At 38.8% G+C, this 24,266-nt stretch overlaps 2 protein-coding genes and 1 pseudogene across 4 annotated transcripts in view; 1 reads left to right on the top strand and 2 right to left on the bottom strand.

Annotated features, from left to right (window-relative positions):
* Positions 1 to 24,266, top strand: part of Immp2l (inner mitochondrial membrane peptidase subunit 2) — an 872,509-nt gene that overhangs the window by 286,796 nt on the left and 561,447 nt on the right. The gene's annotated exons all lie outside the window — the stretch shown is intronic.
* LOC123455344 (60S ribosomal protein L18-like) lies at positions 495 to 9,492 on the bottom strand. Its single transcript, XM_045136129.1, has 2 exons — positions 9,421 to 9,492; positions 495 to 856 (listed from the first exon to the last, which is right to left on the bottom strand). The coding sequence occupies exons 1-2, from the start codon at positions 9,490 to 9,492 to the stop codon at positions 557 to 559; spliced, it is 372 nt and encodes a 123-aa protein (XP_044992064.1). The 3' UTR covers positions 495 to 556.
* On the bottom strand, positions 18,994 to 19,587 carry LOC105943684 (annotated as a pseudogene).

Below are 24,266 nucleotides of genomic sequence, written 5' to 3'. Positions count from 1 at the left end.
ATATCATTTTCCATCTTTCACCCTGAAAAGGTGTTTTTCTCTTGTGATGAGGCGAGTTTCTTGAAGACAGCAGATAGAAGGTTCTGTTTTTCTGATCTAACCTGTTACCTTATGTCTTTTGTTGAGTGAGATAAGACCATTTATATTTAAGGTTATATCTGTGAAGTTTGATTTAATCCCTGCCATGATGGAGTTCTTGATGGGGTTTGGTGCTTTTGGGGGGGTTACTATTTTGAGCCTGCTCTAGTTTTGGTTATTGTGATCTTTTTCTTTTATGTTTATTTTTTATCTGATTTATTTGAGAGAGAGAGACAGAGAGAGAGAGAGAGAGAGAGAGAGAGAGAGACAGATAGACATAATGGGGGTACCAAGGCCTCTAGCCATTGTAAACAAACTCCAGACCCACACACCACCTTGTACATCTGGCTTATGTGGGTACTGGGGAATTGAACCTAGGTCCTTTGGCTTTTCTCTCCAGCCTTCTTCTACATTCTTTTTTTTTTTTTTTTTTTTTTCAGCATCCAAAAACTTTTTAATAAGACAAAATCTGGGGTAGTTAGTTTTTGTAGCCGCGGCTTGCACGCCGTCCTCTAGCACGCTCGAACTTCCGGCCCTTGGAGCGGACATAAGGTTTGGTGTGGCTGTGTGGGGTTCCTGGGGCCTTGCCAAAATGCCTGTACACCTCCCGGCCTTTCCGAGGACCAGATAGCAGCACAGCGCCACGGCCCTTGGGGGATTCCAGGGCCAGCTGGTCAAAGGTGAGGATCTTGCCACCGGCCTTGAGGATGCGGCTGCGGGCCCGGCTGCTGACACGCAGCGCGCACACCTTCAGCTTGGGCACCTCTAGAACATTCTTCTACATTCTTAAAATTGGTTGTTTGACTCTTCTTTGTGGAGCATTCTTTGAATTATTCTCTGTAGGTTTAGATTAATATTCATAGAATCATACAATTAAATTTTTTCATGGAAAGTTTTCCTTACACCTTCTATTATGAGGGATACTTTTGCTGGGTGCAGTAGTTTGGGTTAGAAGCTATGATTTTTAGACTTGAAGTGTTCTGTCTAGGCCTCCTGGCTTTCAGGATTTCCTTGAAGGAATCTGAGGTTATTCTGATGAAATTGCCTTTATATGTAATGAAGTGTTTCTTGCTGCTTTTAACACTCCTTCTTAGTTTTTATTGTTAAGAGTTTTAAATATAGTGTACCTTGGAGAGTTTCTTCTTTGGACCTGTCTGTTGTGTGGTCTGTGAACTTCTTATATCTAGATTGCCCTCTCTTTTGAGAGATTGGGGGATTTTTATTCAATAATTTTGTTGAATTATTCCCTATGCCTCTAGCCTGGATTTAGTCCTCTTCTTGTGTTCCCATGATCTGAACATTTGCTCATTTTTGGGAATTCTGCAGTCCTCTCATGTTCTCTTTGCATGATTTTTTGAACCTAGCAAAGTTTTTCAACTCCTCCTGATCAATTACTTCTGCCTTGTCTTTCAGCTCAGGGATTCTGTCTTCCACATGAATGACTCTGTTAGTGAGGGGTTCTAGAGAGGTTTTTAAAAGGTCTACATTTGTTGTTTGCTGTTGTGTCATTTTATATTGTGTCCATCTCTGTTTTGTTGTTTGATTTCATTTCAAGGTTTGATTATTTTGATGCTTCATGGGATTCATTCTTGCATTTGATCATGTCTTCATTAAGCTTAGTCAACTGGTTACTGAAATTCTCTATTTGTTGACCCACCTTCAATTCTTTTATCTTGCTTTCTGGCTTTCTTCAATTATGTTAAGCCTAGTGACAGAAGTTCAGTGTTGTAAGAGACAATTCTGTTCAATTTCATTTATGTGATTGTTGGTTTTTTGAACATTTGCTTCCAGTTCAGCAGTTCTCTTGATCAGGATCACATAGCTTGTTGTGTTTTCATTTGGAGATTGAATTTCTGTTGTTTTCTCTGATTTTATTGGAGGATTTCATTGTACCTGGGGAACTTGTCCCAGAACTCAGAAAGCAGAGGAAGGAGGATCACAGTGAGTTTGAGGCCACCCTGAGACCATATAGTGAATTCCAGCTCAACTTGGAGTAGAGCCCTACCTTGAAAAATTAAAAAAAAAAAAAAAAAAAAGGAACTGGGAGGTATCAGCTCAGGCCTACTCACTCCACTTACATGCACTGTTTAGCACAGGGGAACCAGAGTTTGGGGAACCAGGAGGTGGGAAGCTAAGATCCAGGGGTAAGAGACAAGTTCCTATAGTGGCCTGTATCTCTTCTGGCTCAGGGTAACAGGGATTTGGGGACTCAGGGGTAGGTCAATCAGGAAGCTGGGATAAAAGGCCTGTTCCTGTAGCATACAATCACCAGCATTATCAGAACCAGGGAGCTGGGAGGTGGAGAATGAACTAGGAGCTCTGGACTACTCTCTGTGTGAGTATGCTCTGGAGCAGGGAATCTAGGAATTGGGGACCCAGGGATATATCCATTATGAAGGTGGAGTAAAGGCCTGCTTCAGTGGCATGCATGCAGAGTGCAGCCTCCCTCCCCACCCCCTGCCAAAGCCAGGCCAGGATCAGGGGTAATGGGACCAGGGAACTGTGATTGGGGAATAAGCCAGAGCTATGGTCTACTTATTTTGCACACACTCTCAAGTGCAGGGGATCCAGGAATTGTGGACCCAGGGGCCATTCAATCAGGAAGGCAGAGAAAAGGGCCTGCTTAAGCAGTAGGTATACAGGTCCAAGGTTCCCCAAGCCAGGAGCAGGGTTAGGGAGACCAGGGAGCTGGTAGGTGGGGAATGAACTGGGAGCTCTGGCTTACTCTGTGCATGCATTCCCCGGATCAGGGAACCTGGTATTTGGGAACCCAGGGCTATACCAGTTCTTTAAAAAAAAAAAAATAGTCATTTACTGACAGAGAGAGAGAGAAAGAAGCAGATAGAAAAAGAATGGACATACTACAGCCTTTAGCCACTGCAAGCGAATTCCAGACCCTTGTGCTACTTTGTGCATGTGCCCTAAGTATGTCCTGGAGAATTGAACCTGGGTCCTTAGGCTTTGCAGGCAAACACCTTAACTGTTAGGCCATCTTTCCATCCCCCAATTTTTTTTTTGATGGCTCACCCCTTTAAAATTTTTTTGTTTATTATTTATTTATTTTCTCAATGTTTATTAACATTTTGCATGATTATAAAAAGTATCCCATGATAATACCCTCCCTCCCCTCTCCATTTTCTTCTTTGAAATTCCATTCTCCATCATCTCCCCTCCCCATCTCAATCAGCCTCTCTTTTATTTTGATGCCATGATCTTTCCCTCCTCTTATGATGGTCTTGTGTAGGTAATGTCAGGCACTATTAGGTCATGTATGTCCAGGCCATTTTATGTTTGGAGGGAGCATGTTGTAAGGAGTCCTGCCCTTCCTTTGCCTCTTACATTCTTTCTGCCACCTCTTCTGCATTAGCCCCTGAGCCTTGGAAGATGTAATTGAGATGTCACTCAGTACTCCAGTCACTTCTTTCCAGCACTGTGATACCTTCTGAGTCATCCCAAGGTTACTGCCATCTGAAAAGAGAAGATTCTCTACCCAAAGTGAGAGTAGCATTAATATAAGGATATAAATATTAAGAGAAGTGCTTACTGGGCAGTTTGATAAGCATACTATATACATTTTTCCAGACATCAGCAGATGTTACACCCCTAGGGTTCATGACTACCCCTGTTTTAAGTTTTCAGTATCAAGGATGTGTTCCCCCCCCATGGAGCGAGCCTCCAGTTCAATTGGAGGGCAGTTGGTTTCCACCATGACAGAAGTGCCACTATTGCACTCGTTGGCTCATTTGGGCTGGCTGGCCAATTATAAGGCTTGCAGTGTCCACTGTTGAGTCTCTTCACTGGTGATATCTCTTTCTCCCATTAATCTACATGTAGAATGGCTTCTTCCAGCTTTCTGTCAGCTGGTCTACATGGAAGAGGTTATCAGCTCAGTTCTAGCAGGATTTCTCAGTGGCCTTGCAGCCCAAGTATGCAAAGTCTTCAGCAATGGGGTCTTACCATCTATTCCTGGTGGGAAACCAAGAGCCTCGGCAATGGCCTATAATGTTTTGGGGCCATCAGGGACCTCCCTGGCCAATAACTCACTGGAGGTATCCCATCCATGGCACTGAAAATTTTCTCATGACAATCTCTGGCTCCTGAGTGTTCCATTGTCTGAAACTGGAGGATTCTATATGGTTTATTTGCATCCTCTTAGATTTTGAATAGCCCTCCCTCCACCTTTCCTTTACTCAATCTCTTCCCCTGACCTCACTTTGGGCCTTTTCACCCCCATTAATCTATTCTTCTACTTACATATATAAATTTTTTAAATTGTTTTTATTTACTTATTTTTGATGGTGTGTGTGGGGCAATTGGCAAGAGAAAGAGAGAGAGAGATAGCACGAGTGAGCGCATGAAAGAGTGAGAAAGAACAAGGGCCTCTAGCCTCTGCAAACCAATTCTAGACATGTGCACCACTTTGTGCATCTGGCTTTCCTTGTTACTGGGGAATTCAATCCGGGTTGTTAGGCTTTGCATGTAATGACTTAACCACTAAGCCATCTTACTGACCCCTTCACTATAATGGTGGTGTTTGGTGCCAATGACAATTATGTAGTTTTGTGTTGGTTTCTGTACTGGGAGCCTAGTGTTTCTTGGTTTGAAGAAATAATTATAAATTTGACAAATCTGTGTTTTGGTTTTTTGTAGTAAATAAAAATATTTTTCTTTAGTTATATGATTTGTTTTTATAACCTGCTTGTCTCTTCCTGATACAAATGGTAAAATAGACTTGACACTATCAAGTTAAGTAGCCTTGTGATAGGTGCATGCTGTATTCTAGCACACACCCAAGTGCCCTTGTCTCTATTCGGATGAGATTTATTTGTGTGGAGGTATTGTGGCAAATAGTACTCACCCTTTAATTTAAAGGGAGAGGACTAATTTTTGTTCCAGAACGTTTTTCTTCTTACACAAAGATAAAAACAGTTTAGCAGAAGATAATTTCTTAATAAGGAGAACCCTTGTTAGCCTGTCTGAAGCCAGTCCTGATATTGTTCCTGTTAAGTTTCTGAGGCCTGAGGCTAGGTTTCAGTAGAAGCAATTCAGAAATCTCTACATGCTTTTGAAATCAAAGCATGCCATGTTAGGTTCTCTAACAAGTAGATCTAATGAGACAACAAGCTAGTTGTTGAAAATGTTTAAATATCATTTTAAGACATTGATTTATTGAAATGTTGTAAATACCATTTTTGATTAACTTTAACGTAGGCTACTATGTCACTTCTCTGAGTAGATTGTAGAATTTTGTTTTCAATAATATTGTACTGATAAAGCTGTAAAAAATCATTCCATTTAATAACTATACATTTGACATATTTTGTGAGAATTAAATATATTTTGCTTGCTTTCAATCTTACCTGTAGTTTATTCCTGGCTTCTGCAGAATATAAGAGCAGCTTTAGTCAGAGTTTATTCACGATTTTTCTTTATAGACACTGATTTTTTTGTAGATGCCTATATTCCTTGAGATTCCCTTTGAACATCATCCTTTGGGACTGACAGAGGCAGTTTTAGATGGAGATGGTTTCATGCAGAAGTGGTTTCTGTGACTAGTGTTTCCTCTCGTGTTCTGTAAAAGTAACTGGCCCTTATAGACTCAGCCCAAAAGAAAACAGGAGATACCATGTTATATGTCTCTCCTTCCCTAGACAATTGATTCGTTGAGCATGCTTTGACTGGACATAGAAAAAAAAAATTTTTTTTTTTTGGGGGGAGATAGAAATTTGCAGTCTCTTAAAGTAGCGGTTTGGGGAGCAAAAGATTCAGGAAAAAATGGAAGAAGACACAGAAACTGTGGCAATGGAATGCTGCAGACTGAGTATGCTTTCTTGGTTGAAGTGGCTGCTTGCACTGAGCAGGTGAGTGGAGTGTGTGCAGGTGCCTCTCTGCGTGTCGACCATGCTGGAGAGTGGTGTCTGGGGCCACTTGTGCCCTCTGCTCAGCTTCCTGTAGCTTTCCCCCATCTTAGCCTTTCATTGTGTTCATTGTTCCTCTCATTCACGATCTTCTTTCTATATCTTCTTCCCTCCTTTTCTCATGGATATCATTTTACCAAATGTCTCCATTTTCTCTTGGCCTTTCCAGTCTTCTCTACAAATGTGTGTGTGTGTGTGTGTGTGTGTGTGTGTGTGTGTGTGTGTGTTTCATTGATCTCTTCATTCTATCCCATCACACTTCTGTTATATTCTTCCCATTTCCTCCTAGCTTGTCTTCAGGAAGCCTTTCAGTTGTGAACTCAAACTTAACTTCTTTTGATAAGCCTTCTTCTTTAAAGTAATCCAAAGATTTTAACCAAAATGTTGCTAATTTGGTTTTTAGTACAGTTTCATTTCCTTTCCTATTTACTTCTTACTCTTTGTTATAAAATAACAACAGACATCAATTACTATGAGCTTCTAATTGTTTCTCCTTTATTAGAAAATCAAACAGAAAGCAAGTAAACAGTTGAATGATCTTTTGCCAGCTGTCATTGTTGGAATCCTCACAAAGACACATTGAGATGAGGATTTGTTTGTATTTATCTTAGTAACAGAACAAACTATCATTAGGTAATAATTAAAAGAAAGGACAGGGAAGGAGAAGGCCAGTCACCACTCTCTAGCATGGTCAACACTCAGAGAAGCACTTGCCTGCAAAGCTGAAGGACCCAGATTTGATTCTCACATAATCTAGATGCTCCTGCTGGTACAAGGCATCTGGAGTTTGTTTGCAGTGGCTGGAAGCCATGGTGTGCCCATTCTGTCCTTCTCTCCTCCCTCTCTAATGAATAAATAAAAATTTAAAAAAGAATATATTGATCCCAACCTGAGTTCACTAAATTAGATGTGGTGGAGTTGATGTCATTTCTCCTTTTCTCCTCCATCTACCTTGTTCTTTGTCTCTTGCTTGTAACCACTTACTTACTTTGATCAGAAAATGGATGAATATTGTAGTAGTGTTTTTAGAGAATTGTGGATATTCTTTTAAAAATACTAACTTTTTATTTTTATTTTTTGGTTTTTCAAAGTAGGTTGTCACTCTAGTCCAGGCTGACCTGGAATTCACTATGTAGTCTCAGAGTGGCCTTGAACTCATGGTGATCCTCCTACCTCTGCCTCCCATGTGCTGGGATTAAAGGTGTGTAGCACCATGCCTGGCTGTAAAATACTACCTCTTAAAGAATGCTTGCAATGTGGAATTTGAAACCATATCATTAAAGTTTTTTGGTAAGTTTATTGTTTTAATATCTGTTGATCTGTGTTGGAAAGCATCTATGCTTACTACTATGCTACTAGTTCTGTAGCTGTTATTTACTTTGAATGAATATGTTACTCATGTGCATTATTATAACATCACTTACTGGTCATTTAGAAAATATTTATACACAGAGTTATTGGATATGAAGTGTTCCCTCAGAAGGTTCCTGTGTAGAATGCTCGTTACCCAGCTTGTGGCACCATTGAGAAGTAATTGTATCTTGAGGACACTAATATCATCAATGTATTAGTAGTTGAATTTCGTGTTAGGGTCTAGTCAGACATGGTGGGTCCTTGAAGATGTGTCATTGAAGGTACTTGTTGTCCCTGACCATTCCTACTCTCTCTCTTATGTCCTGTGACCTCCTTCAAGTGTGCGACTTGCTCCCCCATATGCTGCCCACATGATGTTTCTTCACACAAGACTCAAAGTTATGAAGTTAGCCATCCATGGCCTGAAGCCTTTGAGTGTATGAGCCGAAGTTATTCTTCATTTTAAGTTGTTTATCACTGTTATTTGTTATAATCATGCAAAGTTGACTATTCCATTTCATTATTTTACTTCATCATACAGTAAATGCATGTCTCATTTGTATACTAGTCATTGTATTAGCAAGTACTTACAATACACATTTTTTCTTACAGCTGTCATAGTGACAGATATTTGTCAAATTTCTAATATTTCTCTTTATGCATTTGACTAATGGCAGTGAATACTATCTTTTGTTTTTCTTGAAGTGACAGATTTGCTTCATTTAATTTTGCAAAAATATCTGCCAAAAATCCAGCTTTGAATAATCAAAGGAATCATGATGCTTTATGAGAAAAGTGACTAGTTCAGCTAACCATGGAAAGAAACCAAGTAGTCGCTGTTCCTTGAAACAACCAAGTGCCTCAGGCATATTTGCCACACTGCACAGAGCTTGAGTGACATGGATTGAGGACATTCTTCAGACACATGGGCTGTTTTGTTTGCTTCCTTGCTTCATTACACCCACCGCAGTGTAGACAGCATGACACTTGTTTGCTGCAAAGGCCTTGGCTTGTGCTAAGGCACAAGCACATCTTCTGTCAGTGCACTTTACAAATTTTAAGCTAGCAATGCCGGCAAATGAGGTCTGTTGTGGTTACTTCGTTGCTGGGACAAGACAACTCTTGATGTAGCTGCAGGGAGAAAAGGGCTCATGTTAGGCTTCTTGTCTCAAGGGGAAGCCCAATCCTGATGGGAAAGCATGGAACACACAGTCTCGTACCTCTCTGGATGGAAGACGTCTTAGTGTTGGGCTTGGAGATGGGCTAATAAACCTCAAGATCTACCCCCAGTGGACAATTCCTCCAGCAAGGCTTCACCACCCAAATTGTTACTAGCTGATAACCAAGGATTGGAAACACATGAGGCTTTGGGGGACATTTCATGTCTAAATCACCAACCATCATGTTTAAGCATGTAGTTTCTTCTCAGGTATACTTAGATGTTGGTCAGGCAACCCAGGAGTTCACTGAGCATACTTTTAGAACTCCTGTAAGGAAAATAGTAACACATGCGCTTCTCTAGCTCCATTTCACCTGTGTCCATGTTAACTTTAAAAATAATATTTGTTTATTTTCAAGGAGAGAAGGGGGATATGAATGGGTGGACCAGGTCCTCTGGACACTGCAAATGAACTCCAGACACATGTGCCACTTTGTGCATCTGGCTTTGTGTGGGTACAAGGGAATCAAACTCAGGGAGTTAGATTTTGCACTTAAGCACCTCAACTGCTGAGCCATCTCTCCAGCCCCCATGTAAACTTTTATATATAATTTGCAGTCATAGATTATAATTGACTTAGTCCATGTACAATTTTGGAAGGCAGCAGTAGAACATTTTTCTTCAACTTCCTTGGCTCCTGCTTTTAAGAGTCTCTTCATGAAATGTTACTGGCAGTAGTTTGCCTTTTTCTCCAGGGAACTTTCCTAACAATTGATACATATGATGAAGTGCTTATCTTTCTGATGCCATGAAATTAATTTTACCTATTCATTTTTTTCAGAGAATTTTAGAGATTTCATTTTACTAGTATGTTTTTTAGTTCAGACAGGGTCAAAATTATGGAAGACTCACCATGGTTTGGAATGCTTGTGTCCTTCCATTAAGACCCCACACCAATCCTATGTGGTGGCCGGATGATGGCATCGTTATCTCCTCATGAATAAATATAGGTGGAGATGGGAAGTGTGGGCTACCCTAAGGCTGTGTAGGCAGTGAGTGGCAAGAGTAGAAATGCTCTGTTTTCCATTTCAAGATTCCCTCTCTGAGCAGCACTGTTTCTTCTTTTGTAATGATTTAAAAAGCATCTTATATTTTTCTTCTGAGAGTATGCAGCCGGTTTCTGTTAGCATTTCATATCATAAGATGCCTACACATGCTGTTGACTTAGATAAAATACTGAACAATGAAGAAATGGCAGCTACCCAGAGGAGCTGCAACTTCAGCAGAGGACTGATTCTGCCCATAATTCTGTTGCAACCATGAAGGTTAATACCTTTTTCACCTAAGTAGATATCAACCAGCCCAGGTATGAAATTTTAGCTGAAGGGAGAACTTCAGTACACAATTGAAACAAACCCGACAATCAGTACAAGGAAAAACAATGACAAGAATGGAGATTCGCTGGGTAATTAAGCATGTTAGAAAGGCAAGTTGATTGACTATAATCATGTGCGGGGATTGATAATACAAAAGGCTGAAGTACATGGTGAGAATTACTACAAAAGAGTTGTGGAAAGTTTATAATAGCAAAGTGTTTGCATTTTATAAAGATTAACTAAACGTACATTATTTTTTGTCATCATAGTCCTTTTTGGTCAAGAGGTCTGAGCTTAGCTTGTTAGAGTTCATCCTGTGAGACTTTTCAAAATCATTTTCTTAACCTTTCAGAAAATATTTTTTAATATTATTTACTTACTTATTTGTTTGAGAAAGAGAGGGAGAAAGAGAAAGAGCTAGGTAGAGAGAGAGAGAGAAAATGGATGCACTAGGGCTTCTAGCCACTGCAAAGAAATTCCTGACTTAAGTGCCACCTTGTGCATCTGACTTATGTGGTTCTTGGGGAATCGAACCTGGGTCCTTTGGCTTTTACAGGCAAGTGCCTTAACTGCTAATCCATCTCTCCAGCCCTCAGAAAATATTTGTAATATCTGAAAAATTTTAGTGAATTAATAGATATGCATATACTTACCATTCATTTTAACATATTTTAATATTTTGCTATTTGCCTCTTTTTATAAAGAGATAAAGTATTAAAGATAATTGAATTTCCCTGTGTACCTTTTCCTAAGGCTACATTTTCACAATGAAGAGTTAATTATCTTTCTAAATTTACTGTTTATTTTTGCATAATGCATGCTTTTATATTTTGAGCATTTATTTGTATTAATATGGTACATTTATGTTTGATTCCTTTATAAAGTCTAATATTATATAAGTTTTTTCTGATAATGCTTTGGATCTATTCCATACTTACACATGTAGTTCTGCTCTGATTTTGGTGTATAATGATTATAATGCATTAATGAGTATACCATCATAATTGAAGTACATATTTGTAGTAGGGTTCTCTAGAGAAACAAAAGTGATTGAATGAAAGAATGAATGTATGTATATGAGTATGTATACATATATGTATATATGTGTGTATATGCAGTTCCAAGAGGGATATTAAATCAGCTCACAAGATGCAGGCTGGGCAGGCCAACCACAACTGTCCACAGACTGGAAATGTGAAGAATCCCTCAGCTGCTCGGTCCATAGGCTGGATGCAGGCTGAAGATTTGTAGGACTGAGTAGCCACTAGGTGCATCAATTGCCTGCAAGCTGGGAAATTGAAGAACCAGTTTATGAGGCCAAACAAATGGCAAGAAGCATACGTAGGTGAGCAGCAGGGGAAGCCAGGGAAAAATTGTTCATCATTGATCAGCATGGACAGCCAGATGTGCCAACCTGGGCATGGTAGCACATGATTTTTACTCTCAGCACTGGGGAGGCTGAACTAGGAGGATATCCATGAGTTCAGGACCAGCCTGGACTACTAAGTGAGTTCTTGGTCAAATACCCAGAAAATTGGGCTAGAGAGATAGTTTGGTGGTTAAGGTATTTGCCTGCAAAGCCAAAGGTCACAGGTTCAGTTTCCCAGCCCCACATAAGCCAGATGTACAAGGTGGCCCATGTGTCTGAATTTCATTTACAGTGACTACAGGCACTGGCATACTCATTCTCTGTGTGTGTGTCTTTCTCTCAAATAAATAAACAAATAAAAAGTTAAAAAAACCCAGCAAATTAAAACACACACACACACACACCAAAAAAAAAAAAAAAAAAAACAAACCCAGAGGTGGACAAGGAAGATGAAGCAAAGAAGATAGCCCTGCTCTTCTCAGGGAGCTTCCATAGGTACAGGCCCCAGCAGAGCTGCGTGTTTGGAAGGAGAGATGTCCTTGCTCAGTTTACGTTCGCCTGGGAATGCCCTCATGGACCTGTCCAAGATGCACCTCTCTCCATTCCTAATTAGGTCAATGTGACACCAAGCTCAACCATCACAGCAGTCTAATACTGATGGCTATTTAGCTTGTTTGTAGTTGTGTGAGGGATAGTGTCACCACAGACTTGTGATCATACATGGTTTCTAGTGTACATGTAACAGTTTCTTCATGGTACATACCCAAAACTGCAATTTCACTATCTGTGGCATGTGCTGCCTCACTTTACTAAATATTGACAAAATACTTTGAGAATTATTTTTGCATGCATAAGTACATTCATGTTTCAATTTGAACTCACCAGACTTGGCATTGTGAATTGTAAATTTCTATCCAAATAGCTTCTCATTGTTCTACACTTTTCTATATTTTGTATATCTCCCTGACACTGTAGAGGCTGGGCATATCTGCATGCATCTAATATTATTTTTCCTCTGTGAAATGGCTGCACATTCCCAACTTCCAATTTTACATGAACAGCCTGCACATTTCACATGCATGTATTTGCACAGGTGCATGCACTCTGGAAACAGTGCATGGAGATCTGAGCAAAATGTGGGGCATCCTGCTCTATTTTTCATCCACGTTACATATTTAAGACAGAGTCTTTCACTGAACTGTAGCTCACCACTGTTTCATTAGACTGGATGATCAGTGAGCTCTAGGAATCCTCGCATCTCCTCCCTGCTTGTTGCTGAGGCTATAGGCACGTGCATCCGAATCTGGTTCTGTTACATAGGGTTTGAACTTAGGTCCTTGTGCTTGTGCACCAGGCCCTTCTCCCTGATGAACCATCTTCCCAGGCCCCCTCTGTTCAAATAATGATAATTCAATGTTTTGTAGGACAAAGTTTATATATTTTACAGTTTGCTACCTTTTTCAAATTAATTTGACTGTGAATCCTTGCTATTTTTTTTTTTTTTACAATTTCAGGATTTTGTTATTAATTTCTTTGAAAACTTCAACTGAAATTGCTTCATATTTATTTTTCAATTGCTAAAAATAGGCTATCTTTATGTGAACACAATTTTTTATTATATAGTTTTTCTCATAATATAAATATATACATTTTCCAGCACCATATTTTTGTTGTGATTATGAATAGCTTTTTGAAGGTGTAATTGTTACTTGTATATACTGTGTCTGCAGTTTTTGTTTACTAATGTTTAAACCTGCTTCTTTTTGATGTTTTTTTCTATTTGCTCTATATTCTATTCAAATTTTGTTTTGTGGCTTTCATAGTATTTACAGAAGCGACTGATTCTTTTAAATTTATTACTTTCAATGTTATTTAATACTCTTAAAGAATTTCACTATAATATTCGTTGTAATATGACTAGAAACAGTGGTGTAGATAGATATATTTGTCTAGCATTAATGGTAATAGGATTAAAGTTTTAGTTTTATTTGTTAGGTTCTGAAGAAACAATCTTTCATGTATTTGTGTTGGCTACTCTTCTATGTCAGCTTGTCTGGGCAAAAGGATGCCCTGGCATGGTTAAGCATGATTTCTATGTGTCTTTAAGGCTATTTCTGGATGATGATTAAATGGCTCTCCTCAATGTGAATCATCTAGTCTGTTCAAGGTTGAAAAGAATGAAAGACAGAGGATGGTGGAATTTCCTCTTTGCCTAACTAAAGAGCAGAAATATCAACTTTCTCTTTCTGCTGCCTACCTACTCCTCGGGTCTCAGACTGGAATCTCCACCACTGCGTGTAATAAGTCTCAGGCCTGTGAACCTCAAAGTTGTCTTTGGCCAACTATTTATATAGCTAATATATCAAAAATCATGGACTGTCTCCTCTAGAATTACTTTACATAAATAAATACATCTGTTTGTGTATATTGTTTGTCATTTATATCTATCTATCATATCTAATCTATCACCTCCTATTTCTGTGGAGAGTACCTTGCTTTTTATCTTGAACAAAACCACAATTAAACAAAATGATTTTCTTTCATTTAGAAAGCTAATAAATAAATTTTCTGATTTTGAAACAATTTTGAATCCTGGAATTTAACTTCCTTGCTTTAAAATCTTTTAACTTTTCTTTGGAATTGTGAGAAGCATCTTTAAATTTATTTGAACGTCCTAGCTGATAACCTAGCTAATCACCAAATAATCTAGCTGATTACAAAGATAATTTTATTTCTCATGTTACACCTGTTTTACATATAAAGTAAATGATAAATAAAAGCTCGGCTTTAACTTGGGAATGCATCTATTGCATTATTGGGGGTATTCTTTGGCAGGTTAGAAATGAGCTGTGATAAAAGTAGTTGGGAAAGTGTAACAGTCACCTGCCACAGTTCTTTAGTAGAAGCTGAGGAAGTAGTGTATGCATGAAGTCATAGTCTAAAAATTAGATTTCAGATTTGTTTTATTAAATTTATTTTTCCATAAGTCATTTTTTTGGCTTATGAGGAAAGAGCTGAAAATGAGATTTCCTTTGTTGAATCGTTCTAGATCTACTGGAAGATTATTTATTTGATTAAGATTTATATCATTTAGTTCTATTGAAGATTTAATAGTGCTTTGAAAATTAAACATAAAAAAAGGCACAAAAATGTTAAAAAATGATTAAATTTTGAGAAAATTTTGTGGTGCTATTTAACTTTTGTAGTTGAAGATGATTCATGTAAGCATTTATTTCGTATCATGGTCTATTGATAGCTGAGGCAAAAAGGTAATATGATTTCATTATTTTTAAAAGGAAGGATGAATCTTAATAAAAAAAAATATAAGAATAGTAGTGACTCACATTATTTTCATAATGTATAATTTATGTTAATACTTTGACCAGTTTTAGCATGGAACTAATTGTCTCTTGGTTCTTGATCTAATCAGATTGACAATGGGTATTAACCTTCAACTAAATTAAACAGAAACTACTATTTTAGTAACTGAGTGTATTCAGACTTTATATGTTTTGTTCTTGGCTAATTGAAAACCTTTCAGAAGTAGAGACTATTACAACTTTTTTTGGGCTCATGAAAATATTACAGATGTAGCTTGAGTGGCTAGCCTTGTTTATTTTTAAATGCTTTCTTTTAATACCATATGGCAGCATTTTTAAAATAAATTTTATTTATTTGAGAGAGAGTGAGAGAAAATGGGTGCTGTCTCTTCAAGGAAGCTTTGGAAGAGAATCACACAGTTCTCAGTGGGAAACCCTTGTTTCTTTTGTGGTATTCATTAATAACACCATCAGTGCTAGAACAAGTTGCACATAGGAAGAAAGGAAATTCTTATTATACCTATGGTTTGTGTTTCTGCTGCCATAGTTATCTCTGTTTTACTTATAAAATCACACAGCGATATTGGCATTAGCTGCAGCTTGCTGTATCAGAGTGATGGATGTGCACAGCCCTGTTGCTGATGAATATTTGTAAGGCCCTCCAGCCGAGAAATACTGGAAACCTTCAGCTGGTAGCACAGTTCTGAACTTTTTACAAATATTAAATTAAATTTTAAATAAAAAACATAAAAATTAAGCCAGGTGTGGTGGCGCACGTGTTTAATCTTAGCACTCAGGAGGCAGAGGTAGGAGGATCTCCATGAGTTCAAGGCCACCCTGAGACTATAGAGTTAATTCCAGGTCAGCCTGGACCAGATAGAGACCTTAACTAGAAAAACCAATAATAATAATAATAATAATAATAATAATAATAATAATAATAAATAAGTAAAAATGAATAAATAAATAAATAGAAATTTCCAGAACATATAAGGAAGATTGGTAAGTAACTTCATGTATACTGGCTTTTCTTCCTTGTATTAGAGTGTCATTCAGAGTGATTAGTCTTCAGCTTTACAACTCGGGGACTGTGACTTATTCCAATGATTACAGTGTACATGTCAGCTTTCTGTTTGTCCTGGAGAAGCTGTCCGGAGGTGTGCTGATTTGGGGCATCTCTCTTCTAACACCACGAGCACTGCCTTCTTGCCCCACCTCCAGTGGTCTAGTTTCTTCCTGAAGCTTTGCTCTCTCTAGACCAAATATTTCAGAGAAACTGACCTAATATAAGCTCTCGCAGTGGGTTTGACCTGTCTAAGGTAAATTCCATCTTTGCTTAATCTAGTTGTCATATATATATAACGTTAGCAGTTGTGTTGCTGGTGCCTGATCACTGGAGAGCTTCCAGAACTGGTCCTCCTTCTCTCCGGCTGGGCTCATGAAGGTCATCTGTGGTGGTTTGATTCAGGTGTCCCTTACAAACTTGAGTGTTCTGAATGCTAGGTCCCCAGCTGATGGAGATTTGGGAATTAACGCCTCCTAGAGGCAGTGAATTGTTGGGGGTGAGCTCATGGGTGTTACAGCCAGTTTCCACTTGCCAGTGTTTGGCACACTCTCCTGCTGCTACTTTCCATGCAGTGCTAGTGAGGAGGTGATGTCCACTGCTCATGCCATCCCATCATTTTCCTCTGCCATCATGGAGCTTCCCCTTGTGTCAGTGAGCCAAAATAAGCCCTTTCCTCCCACAAGCTGGTCTGGTCCGGTGTTTTCTCCAGTAATGCGAAGTTGCCTGCAACACCATCCTAGCATCACTGGGAGAGCTAGCTTGAGAATGAAAGCTTGCTGTAGAGTGCCGAAGGAACTTTCCTGACCAGAGAAGGGCTCTCCCCACAGCATGCCCACGTGCAGGCTGCTGGTGTACAGTGTGTGTGTGTGCGCTAGTGAGGAGGAAGTTGTCAGTAGCTGGAAGATCTTCAATTAAATTATATATTTACGTTTATTTTTCAGCAGTTTCAATGTGAAACCTTGTGTTATTTAGGGAATTTACTTTAAATACTTATGTGAACCAAACCACCTGCATGCAGGTGATAAAGTGTCTTTGCTTTTCGCCCTCCCCATCAAAGATGCTTGCTCTTCCTGCTGAAAGACTGCAGAATGCTTACAGCATTGACTGGATATAAGGTTATACAACTAACCCTTCTGAAGTTGAGAAGTTTATTGCATAAAATTATACTCTTTTGGTTAAATGGTTTTCTAATATTTGTAGTTTTAGTACCATCTAGAATAGAATTGTACTTCTCATCTTTTGCCCATAAGATGTTAGAATCTGAGAAACCACTTTCTCATAAATTCCAGCTTATCAGAAATGATGTTTCAAAGCAAGCTTAAAATGTCGGATACATTCAGAACTAGTCATTCTGTGCCTAGAGAAGAAATGCAGATATAGTTACTACATATGTATTTCTGTCCTTCTATTTTGATAGAAAAAAGTCTAAATAATACTCTTAATGAGAGAACATCTCAAAGAATATCTGCTTGGAACCTCATGGGAGGAAGGTGAGATGACAAAATCAGTGATGTGTGACTCCATAGAGGTATGACAGAGGAGGTAATTACAGCAAGATACCTGTAGTGATATGAAGGTGAATTGGAAATTTCTAAGATGCAGTAAAAATATGCCTTTGTAAAGAGTGAGAGGCAGTTGGAAGGAAATGTTATTTTAGCTCCATATTCTGGCCATACATGACTTAACAAGTATGAATTTCAAGAGGACAATAAAAAAGAAATTATAGTAATCAAGACAGGAAATGATTAAGGGATGGGAGAAAATTTCAGCTGAGAGGGAATGTGAAGATTAAGTACAAATTCTAACAGTCTGCTTGACAAGTTGATGAGCACATTTACAGATGAGAAATCTAGAAGGAACAAAAGACTGACTTCAACAATTTTGTATAAAAGCCAACATTAGGCTTATATTAGAAAGGATGAGAGTAGACTTTGAACAGAGAAGTTTCTGGGAGAAGGTGAAAAGTAATGCTTTGCCAGTCCTTCACTTCTGCCTTGTGTATCTATTTGTAAAGGGTCTGATGCTTTTTCTGTCTAACCTCTTTTATTGGTCACAAAAATGAGATGAAAATGTAGCGAAGAGAGAATTAAGCTATTTTTAAGTTAGACTAAATCAACACTCTGCATATTTTGCCTGTTCTATGTGGTAAATATTATCTTCTGAGGTGAAAATGGCTATTTTCAAATGGGCTACAATATCTTGTAACTTTACTTGGGGTAAATAATAGTTATTTGCTAGTCATACTCAGTGTGCCCAAGCTAAAAATGTATTGGGTACTGACTGGGCTTGAAGATTCAGATTTTAAGTCTAGTTTGAGTGCCTGGCTTGGTCAGGCAGAGCAGAAGGTGGTTATAAGCATACAGGAGAGGATCAGCAAGGAAGGCAGTGAAGGATGTCTCCATTGTCCCTGAAAAGATGGTCACTAACACTTTTGACCAATGGTGAATACAAAGCATGATCAGGACTGAAGCAACGATGTCACAACTGTCTAAGCAGGTAGTGTGTGCTCAGCTCAGAGTGACGGTTAACATGTGGGGATGCTAGCCTTACTTATTTTCTTTTTCGGGTTTATTTTTACAAGGCAAATAGTTTACTTAAAAGTATCTATTTACCCACTAGAAGTGGTCAAAGTGGGAAAAGCAGCAATGCATTTTTTTTCTTATGTGGTCTTCTATCCTTAAGTTCCATTACATCAAAAGAGAAAAGTATAACATTTCACTTAATATAGTTCAGCATAATAAAGTTTTTTAAAAATTTGTTAATATTTTTATTTTTATTTATTTGGAAGAGAAAAAGACAGGGAGAGAGAAAGTGGAAGGGGGAGAGAGAGTGTGTGTAAGAGAGAGAGAGAAAGAATGGGTATGCCAGGGCCTCTAGCTGCTGCAAATGGACTCCAGATGCATGTACCACTTTGTACATCTGGCTTTACATGGGTCTTGAGGAATTGAACCTGGGTCATAGGGAATCAAAACCTGGGTCCTTTGGCTTTGCAGTCAAGCAACCTCTAAGGCATTTCTCCAGCACAATAGCGTTATCAATTTTTTTTTTTTTCAAGGTAGGGTCTCACTCTAGCCCTGGCTGACCTGCAATTCATTCACTATGGAGTCTCAGGGTGGCCTCAAACTCACAGTAATCCTTGCACCTCTGCCTCCCAAGTGCTAGGATTAAAGGCGTGCACCACCGTGCCCAGCTTTAGCATTATCAATTTTAAAAGAAGTGACCTTCGTAACAAATGAGTCTGCCTCAACAAATTGCAGCTATGAGAGTAAAAACTTTTCCTTGAGTTCTACAGCCAGATTCCAAACTTGTAGAACAATCTTCAGAAAGACTAGGTTATAAAATGCTGAGTTTATTCTAGCTGTCATCATTGTCTTTGCCATCATCCCCAAAGTCATCAAACTGAATTTCTTTGTCATCTCCAGGACTAAATGTATCCGCTTCATTGATTTTAGTATGCTCTGAAAGCTTGCATATGCCTTCAGGCTTTTAGCTTCACTTGCATTGTATTTTAAAATTACATCAAGTTTGTTATCCTGGTAATCTCTGAGGCCAACCAGTATGATGTCTGAGGCATTTATCTAAACCTTTTCTCTTAATTGCCCACTGACGTGGCCTAACCTCTGTACTCTATGAAAACACATGGCTTCTCGTTGTCCATTCCCCGATGTTTAGCTTAGCTGAGCATGTTCATGCCCCTTGTCCTTGAGCTTCAACTTTCCGATTTCATAGTCAGGCTTATTCACCTCTGTGTCTGGTTTTACTTCCTTTGCCTTTATTCTTGGGCGTAACTGCCAAGGTGGTCTCGGGGAGCTGTCTTTCACCTGCTTCCCAGCGACCACAGGGGTGGGGAGGAGTCTTGGCTGGGACTGTGCTAACAACCACTCCGGAGCTACATGCTACGGGATTCTTCTGAGATCTGCTTGCGCCTACATTTGGCAGCAGAAACATCTTGTTTGTATTTATAAAGAGAAGATTGAAATTTGTTGTTTTTTCCAGGAAGTTTTATATATCTAATTTCATCAAAGAACAACCATATTTTACTAGTACAGGTCAACACTAAGCATCTGAGCCATATTGGCCTGTAGGCATAACTTGGAATACTACTGGAATCTTTTTTTCGTAGATGTTTACTGAGCTGGTAACAATCTGCTTTACTGAGGCAGGGTTCTCCCTTGAACCGAGGTCACCGATTTGGCCTGTTTAGCTGTCCAACTTTCCCCAGTCTTTGCTTTCTGGCTGCCATGCCCACTTGGCCTTTATGTGTGATGGGGATTTGAACTCCAGTCCTTAAGTTGACTTTGTTTTCTTTGCTTTGGTCTCAGGGCCAACCTTTGGAGCAGCCATTTTGGACTGAGGCTCAAAGATCTTTACTTGGCTATGCCCTTCATAAAATTTGAGTCCTGGGATTGAAAATTTTACAAAACACCTGGCTGAGAGTGCAGATCATCGAGGAGATGGTGGATGTGTGGTGCACTGGGAGACATGAGGAGCAGGCGTCCACCGTGCTCACGGTCCTCACATGGGACTGTCCTCTGCGCTGTCCATGCTTTCTGTCCACCTTGTGTAATGGCTACCTTCCTTGTTTTAGTTGGTCATCAACACCATTTTCTTCATCCATGTCTTCTAAAGAATTTGCAGTTTTGTGATGGCATAAATAGCATAAAATTGAATGTAAGTTGTTGTCTTCAGAAGGAAAATGTATGCCATGTCATTTTACAAAGTGGAATTCACTTCCTAATGCAGGCCTGCTGGACCTGAGTCTGTAATTTTTTAAGGAGATGGCAAGAGTACAAAAGAGGCCACTCATTATCATGTCCAGTGACGTTTTCCTACTCCTTGTTCCTGAATTTTATGTATTTACATAATAGTATTTTCATTCTTTTGTTTGTATGTACACTGTGTGAATGTTTGGCATTTTTTGTCTGTTTGAGGGCATGTGTCTGGCTTGGCACATGGTCAGATGATAACCTCAGATGTTAGTCCTCACCTTTCGTATTTTTTCAAGGCAGGGTTTTGTCCATAAAGAAGAAGAGACTAGCAGCTTAGTCTTTCCTAAAAGTACCCAGCTTGGAATCTTAGGGAACAGAGAAAACCCTGGCTTCCCCTGTACAGATTGGAGCAGTGCTGATCGGTCGGTAGGTAGAGTGGACTCTGGAAATCAAGAGCCTCTCCTGATCCAAGCCCTCAAGTTACTTCGTGACCTACCCACTTGTTTATGGCTTGGTTCTTGATGTTATACTAGTGACTCAATAAAAATTAATGAAAAGGTTATTTTATAGTTCAAACACTGCTGTGTATTGTTGCTAGAGTAATCTGGTGTCTATGCTCCTTAGAGACTCATTTAACACACTCATGTTTTTCTGGAAGTCATTTGCTCTTATAGGCTGATTGAACCATGTTCTAATAGGAGGGCATCTTATTCTGATAAAAGTGGTAATTACTTACCTAGCTAAGCAATCTAGGTGATTTAATATAGCTAAGTGTTTGGCATTAAGGCTCAAAAATATTTTAGGTTCTATTTGTATAAATAAATTAAACATTAATATGAATTTTGCCACATTTATTAACTAAAACCACACATTTATTTTGAATCTAAATTTAATTAATGAGTTCTTATTTTCTGAAAATTACTTCCAAAGTTCTGAATAAGTGAATTGTGCTTTTTAAGTTTTCACCATTATATTGTCACAAATGTTATTAGACTATAAACACGGAACCAGCACCCATGGAAGTAACATAATGAATGTTTCAAACATTTGTACATAAGCCGCCTCGAAGGATAATTAGATGATTATAATAGTACTTGCTTTGAGATGGCTAATTAAAACAATCTATCGCTCCTAAGTCTAATTATTTGAGTAATGATAACATATTAGCAACCATGAAACTTCAGTTACAGCCAGCTCATTGAAGAAAAACCAGTGAGAGTGTTAGTGGATCATGCCCAACCAACTTTGCATTTTCTGTGCCCATCCTCCATTTTGTGTGGACAATAAACTCTCTCTGTGTGTGTGTGTGTGTATGTATATATGTGTGTATATGCACACCTGGTTTTACTCTATTTATTTCACTTGTGTTAGGCTGCTCCTTTTGACAGGAGGAAGATAATTTTGTAGCTTCTGTCCACCTTTTGTGAGCTTCTGAAAGAGGGCCTTTGTAGTTAGACTTCACAGCTTTAACAAACATTTTATAACCTGCCAGTAAAATGTCAGTTCTCTGGTCCACAGCATAATTAAATGAGTAAGCATCAGTGGAATTCATTTACAAAATAAAATAATTGAAAGAGGTTATTAAAGACTTGTTTTGATATGGGAATTCTAATCAATAATGAGCTCTACATGTTACACACAAACATCTTTCTTGCTTTCATCATTCCCCTTACTTGCCCCATTAACATATTAAATAAAATAATGCCACTGAAATTTTACTTTATTCTTTTGCTGGATGACTTGAGAGACTCTTGTTAAAATATCAACAAATTGGATATGCTCACAATAGATAATTCGCTGTAAGCCTTTAAAACCAAACCTGAGTAATACAAAATATAAAACCTTATAACTGTGAGTCCGTTGTTTCCTGATTGAAAACTCAAAAATTAAGAATTAAAAATTAACAAAGATTGAGTTTTAGAAGTAATAATTGATTGTTCAGTAAGGGCTATTCTGAGCAGAAGCAATGAGGGTTTGATAAGTTATTTGTCTCTCTGTTTATATTTGAAGTCAGAAAACGATGAGGGTAAGCAAGGTCTTAGCACTTAGCATGATCATCTTCCACATTCACTGAGCTTGTATTTTATTTCAGAGTTTGCAGTAAGTGCCTTGTGTTTGTTCTGTCAGTTCCCCTGAGCAGCTTGTGAAATAAGTCAGTTTCTCTGAGTAAACTGAGGCATAGAGACTACTTTGTTAGTGGCAGAACTGGTATATTTAACCCAGGCATTCCTTAGGTGAAGCCCATGTGCTTCACTTGCACTCAGTAGCTCTCCAGTATGTCTTCTGTTGGTTGTGACCTTCAAGTACATCTCCTCCCAAAAGGTTGCATACCAATGGTGCTATTCAAATGGCTGTCCTTCAGAGAGGCATGGGGAACTTTGTAGAGACTTTCATATTGTTTTACATCTCTCAGATGCAGAGAAGTACCCCCAAAGCTAAATCATAAGATCTTAAAAAAAAATCAACTAGTAAAAAAATAACATGTAAAGAAAGAAAGAAAGGTTTGGAGAGGTAGCCTAGTGGTTAAAGCACTTGCCTGCAAAGTCTAAGGACCCAGATTCGATTCCCCAGTACCCACATAAGGTAAGCCATACACACAAGGTGGCACATGCATCTGGAGTTTGTTTGCAGTGGTTGGAAGCCCTGGTATGTCCATTCTCTATTAGCCTCTTTTCTCTCTCAGATAGATAAATAAATTAATGAAATAAATTTAAAAAATCAAATAGTATTTTTATGAAAAATAATTTTATAAAAATTATTTTTTTATTTATAAGAAGCTAAGCGAGTAGTGAATGACAATTGCTTGTCCTTTATTTTCAGTGTTTACTTGGTGTGATCATCTGGATCTGAAGGGTAATACCTAAGGAAAAACCATCTCTCTTAGTAAAAGGCTTATTGTTTGTTATGCTGTTCTAATGTCTTCTCTGGCTTGGAAGATGAGAATGAGCTATATTCTCAAAGCAAAAACCTCACATCATACATTAAAAACCTAAGTGCACTTTGAGATACTGATTTTAGGAAATTAATAGCAAGGCTATAAAATTGTCTGGCAAGCCCAGACTTAGGTATCTTTGAGCTGGAAGGCTAAGGGGCACTTGTAGAAAAGGACATTTTGTTAAAATATTAAAAGAATCACGTTTTGCTTCCTGTGGTGGATAAAGGGGAGCTAGACAAGTTAAAACAAGCAGGATCTATATTTCTAAGATGAATGCAATGAAAAAGTCTTGGTCTTTACTAATAGTGAAATCTGAAGGACCTACAGATTTTTTTATACCATAATTGTGTAAGAAAAAGCTGGTATCTGAAGCCCATCTAAGCAGTCTGGTGCATCTTCAACATGATGCATTTGTGTCCCTGGGCTGTCTTGGGACTTAAGCTTTGTGTAGTGTGGCATGCTGGGTGGCACAGGCAGGAGTCCTTGGAGTGGCTCTGTTTTTGCATGACACAGAGAGGCTTCCCGCCACTTTCAGCCATGCTGTTCTGTAATGGCACTTAATGCAAATGGGGCACAAATGAACACAGCTCAGCCAGTCTGGTTCCTGATGTGAATCAAATAAAGGGTCCATTCATCAACCACCTCTGCTGGTACCCATGGCTCGCAGTGCTGGAGGACTAGAGTCAGCTCCAGAGCAGCTGTAGCAGAGGCCAGAGTGGAAACAAGATAGCATGGCTGCAGTTCCTGATTGGTTCTTTTTTTTTTTTTAAGTATAAAACTATACCTTTTGGGGCTGGAGAGATGGCTTAGCAGTTAAGCGCTTGCCTGTGAAGCCTAAGGACCCTGGTTCGAGGCTCAGTTCCCCAGGTCCCATGTTAGCCAAATGCACAAGGTGGTGCACGCCTCTGGAGTTCGTTTGCAGAGGCTGGAAGCCCTGGCACGCCCATTCTCTCTCTTCCTCTATCTGTCTTTCTCTCTGTCTG

This window comes from Jaculus jaculus, chromosome 16 (assembly GCF_020740685.1).
Source record: "Jaculus jaculus isolate mJacJac1 chromosome 16, mJacJac1.mat.Y.cur, whole genome shotgun sequence".
NCBI classification, from domain to species: Eukaryota; Metazoa; Chordata; class Mammalia; order Rodentia; family Dipodidae; genus Jaculus; species Jaculus jaculus.
The sequence above is the reverse complement of the archived record's forward strand: the minus strand, read 5'-3'. Positions and strand labels throughout refer to the sequence as shown.

Bases quoted from the DNA above. Each gene is read 5' to 3' on its own strand.
- LOC123455344 (XM_045136129.1), bottom strand. From the start codon at position 9,492: ATGCCATCATCCGGCCACCACATAGGATTGGTGTGGGGTCTTAATGGA. The intron at 857-9,420 runs GTGAGTCTTCCA...TTAAGAATGTAG, and splicing joins CACAAGCATTCCAAACCATG to AAGAATGTTCTAGAGGTGCC.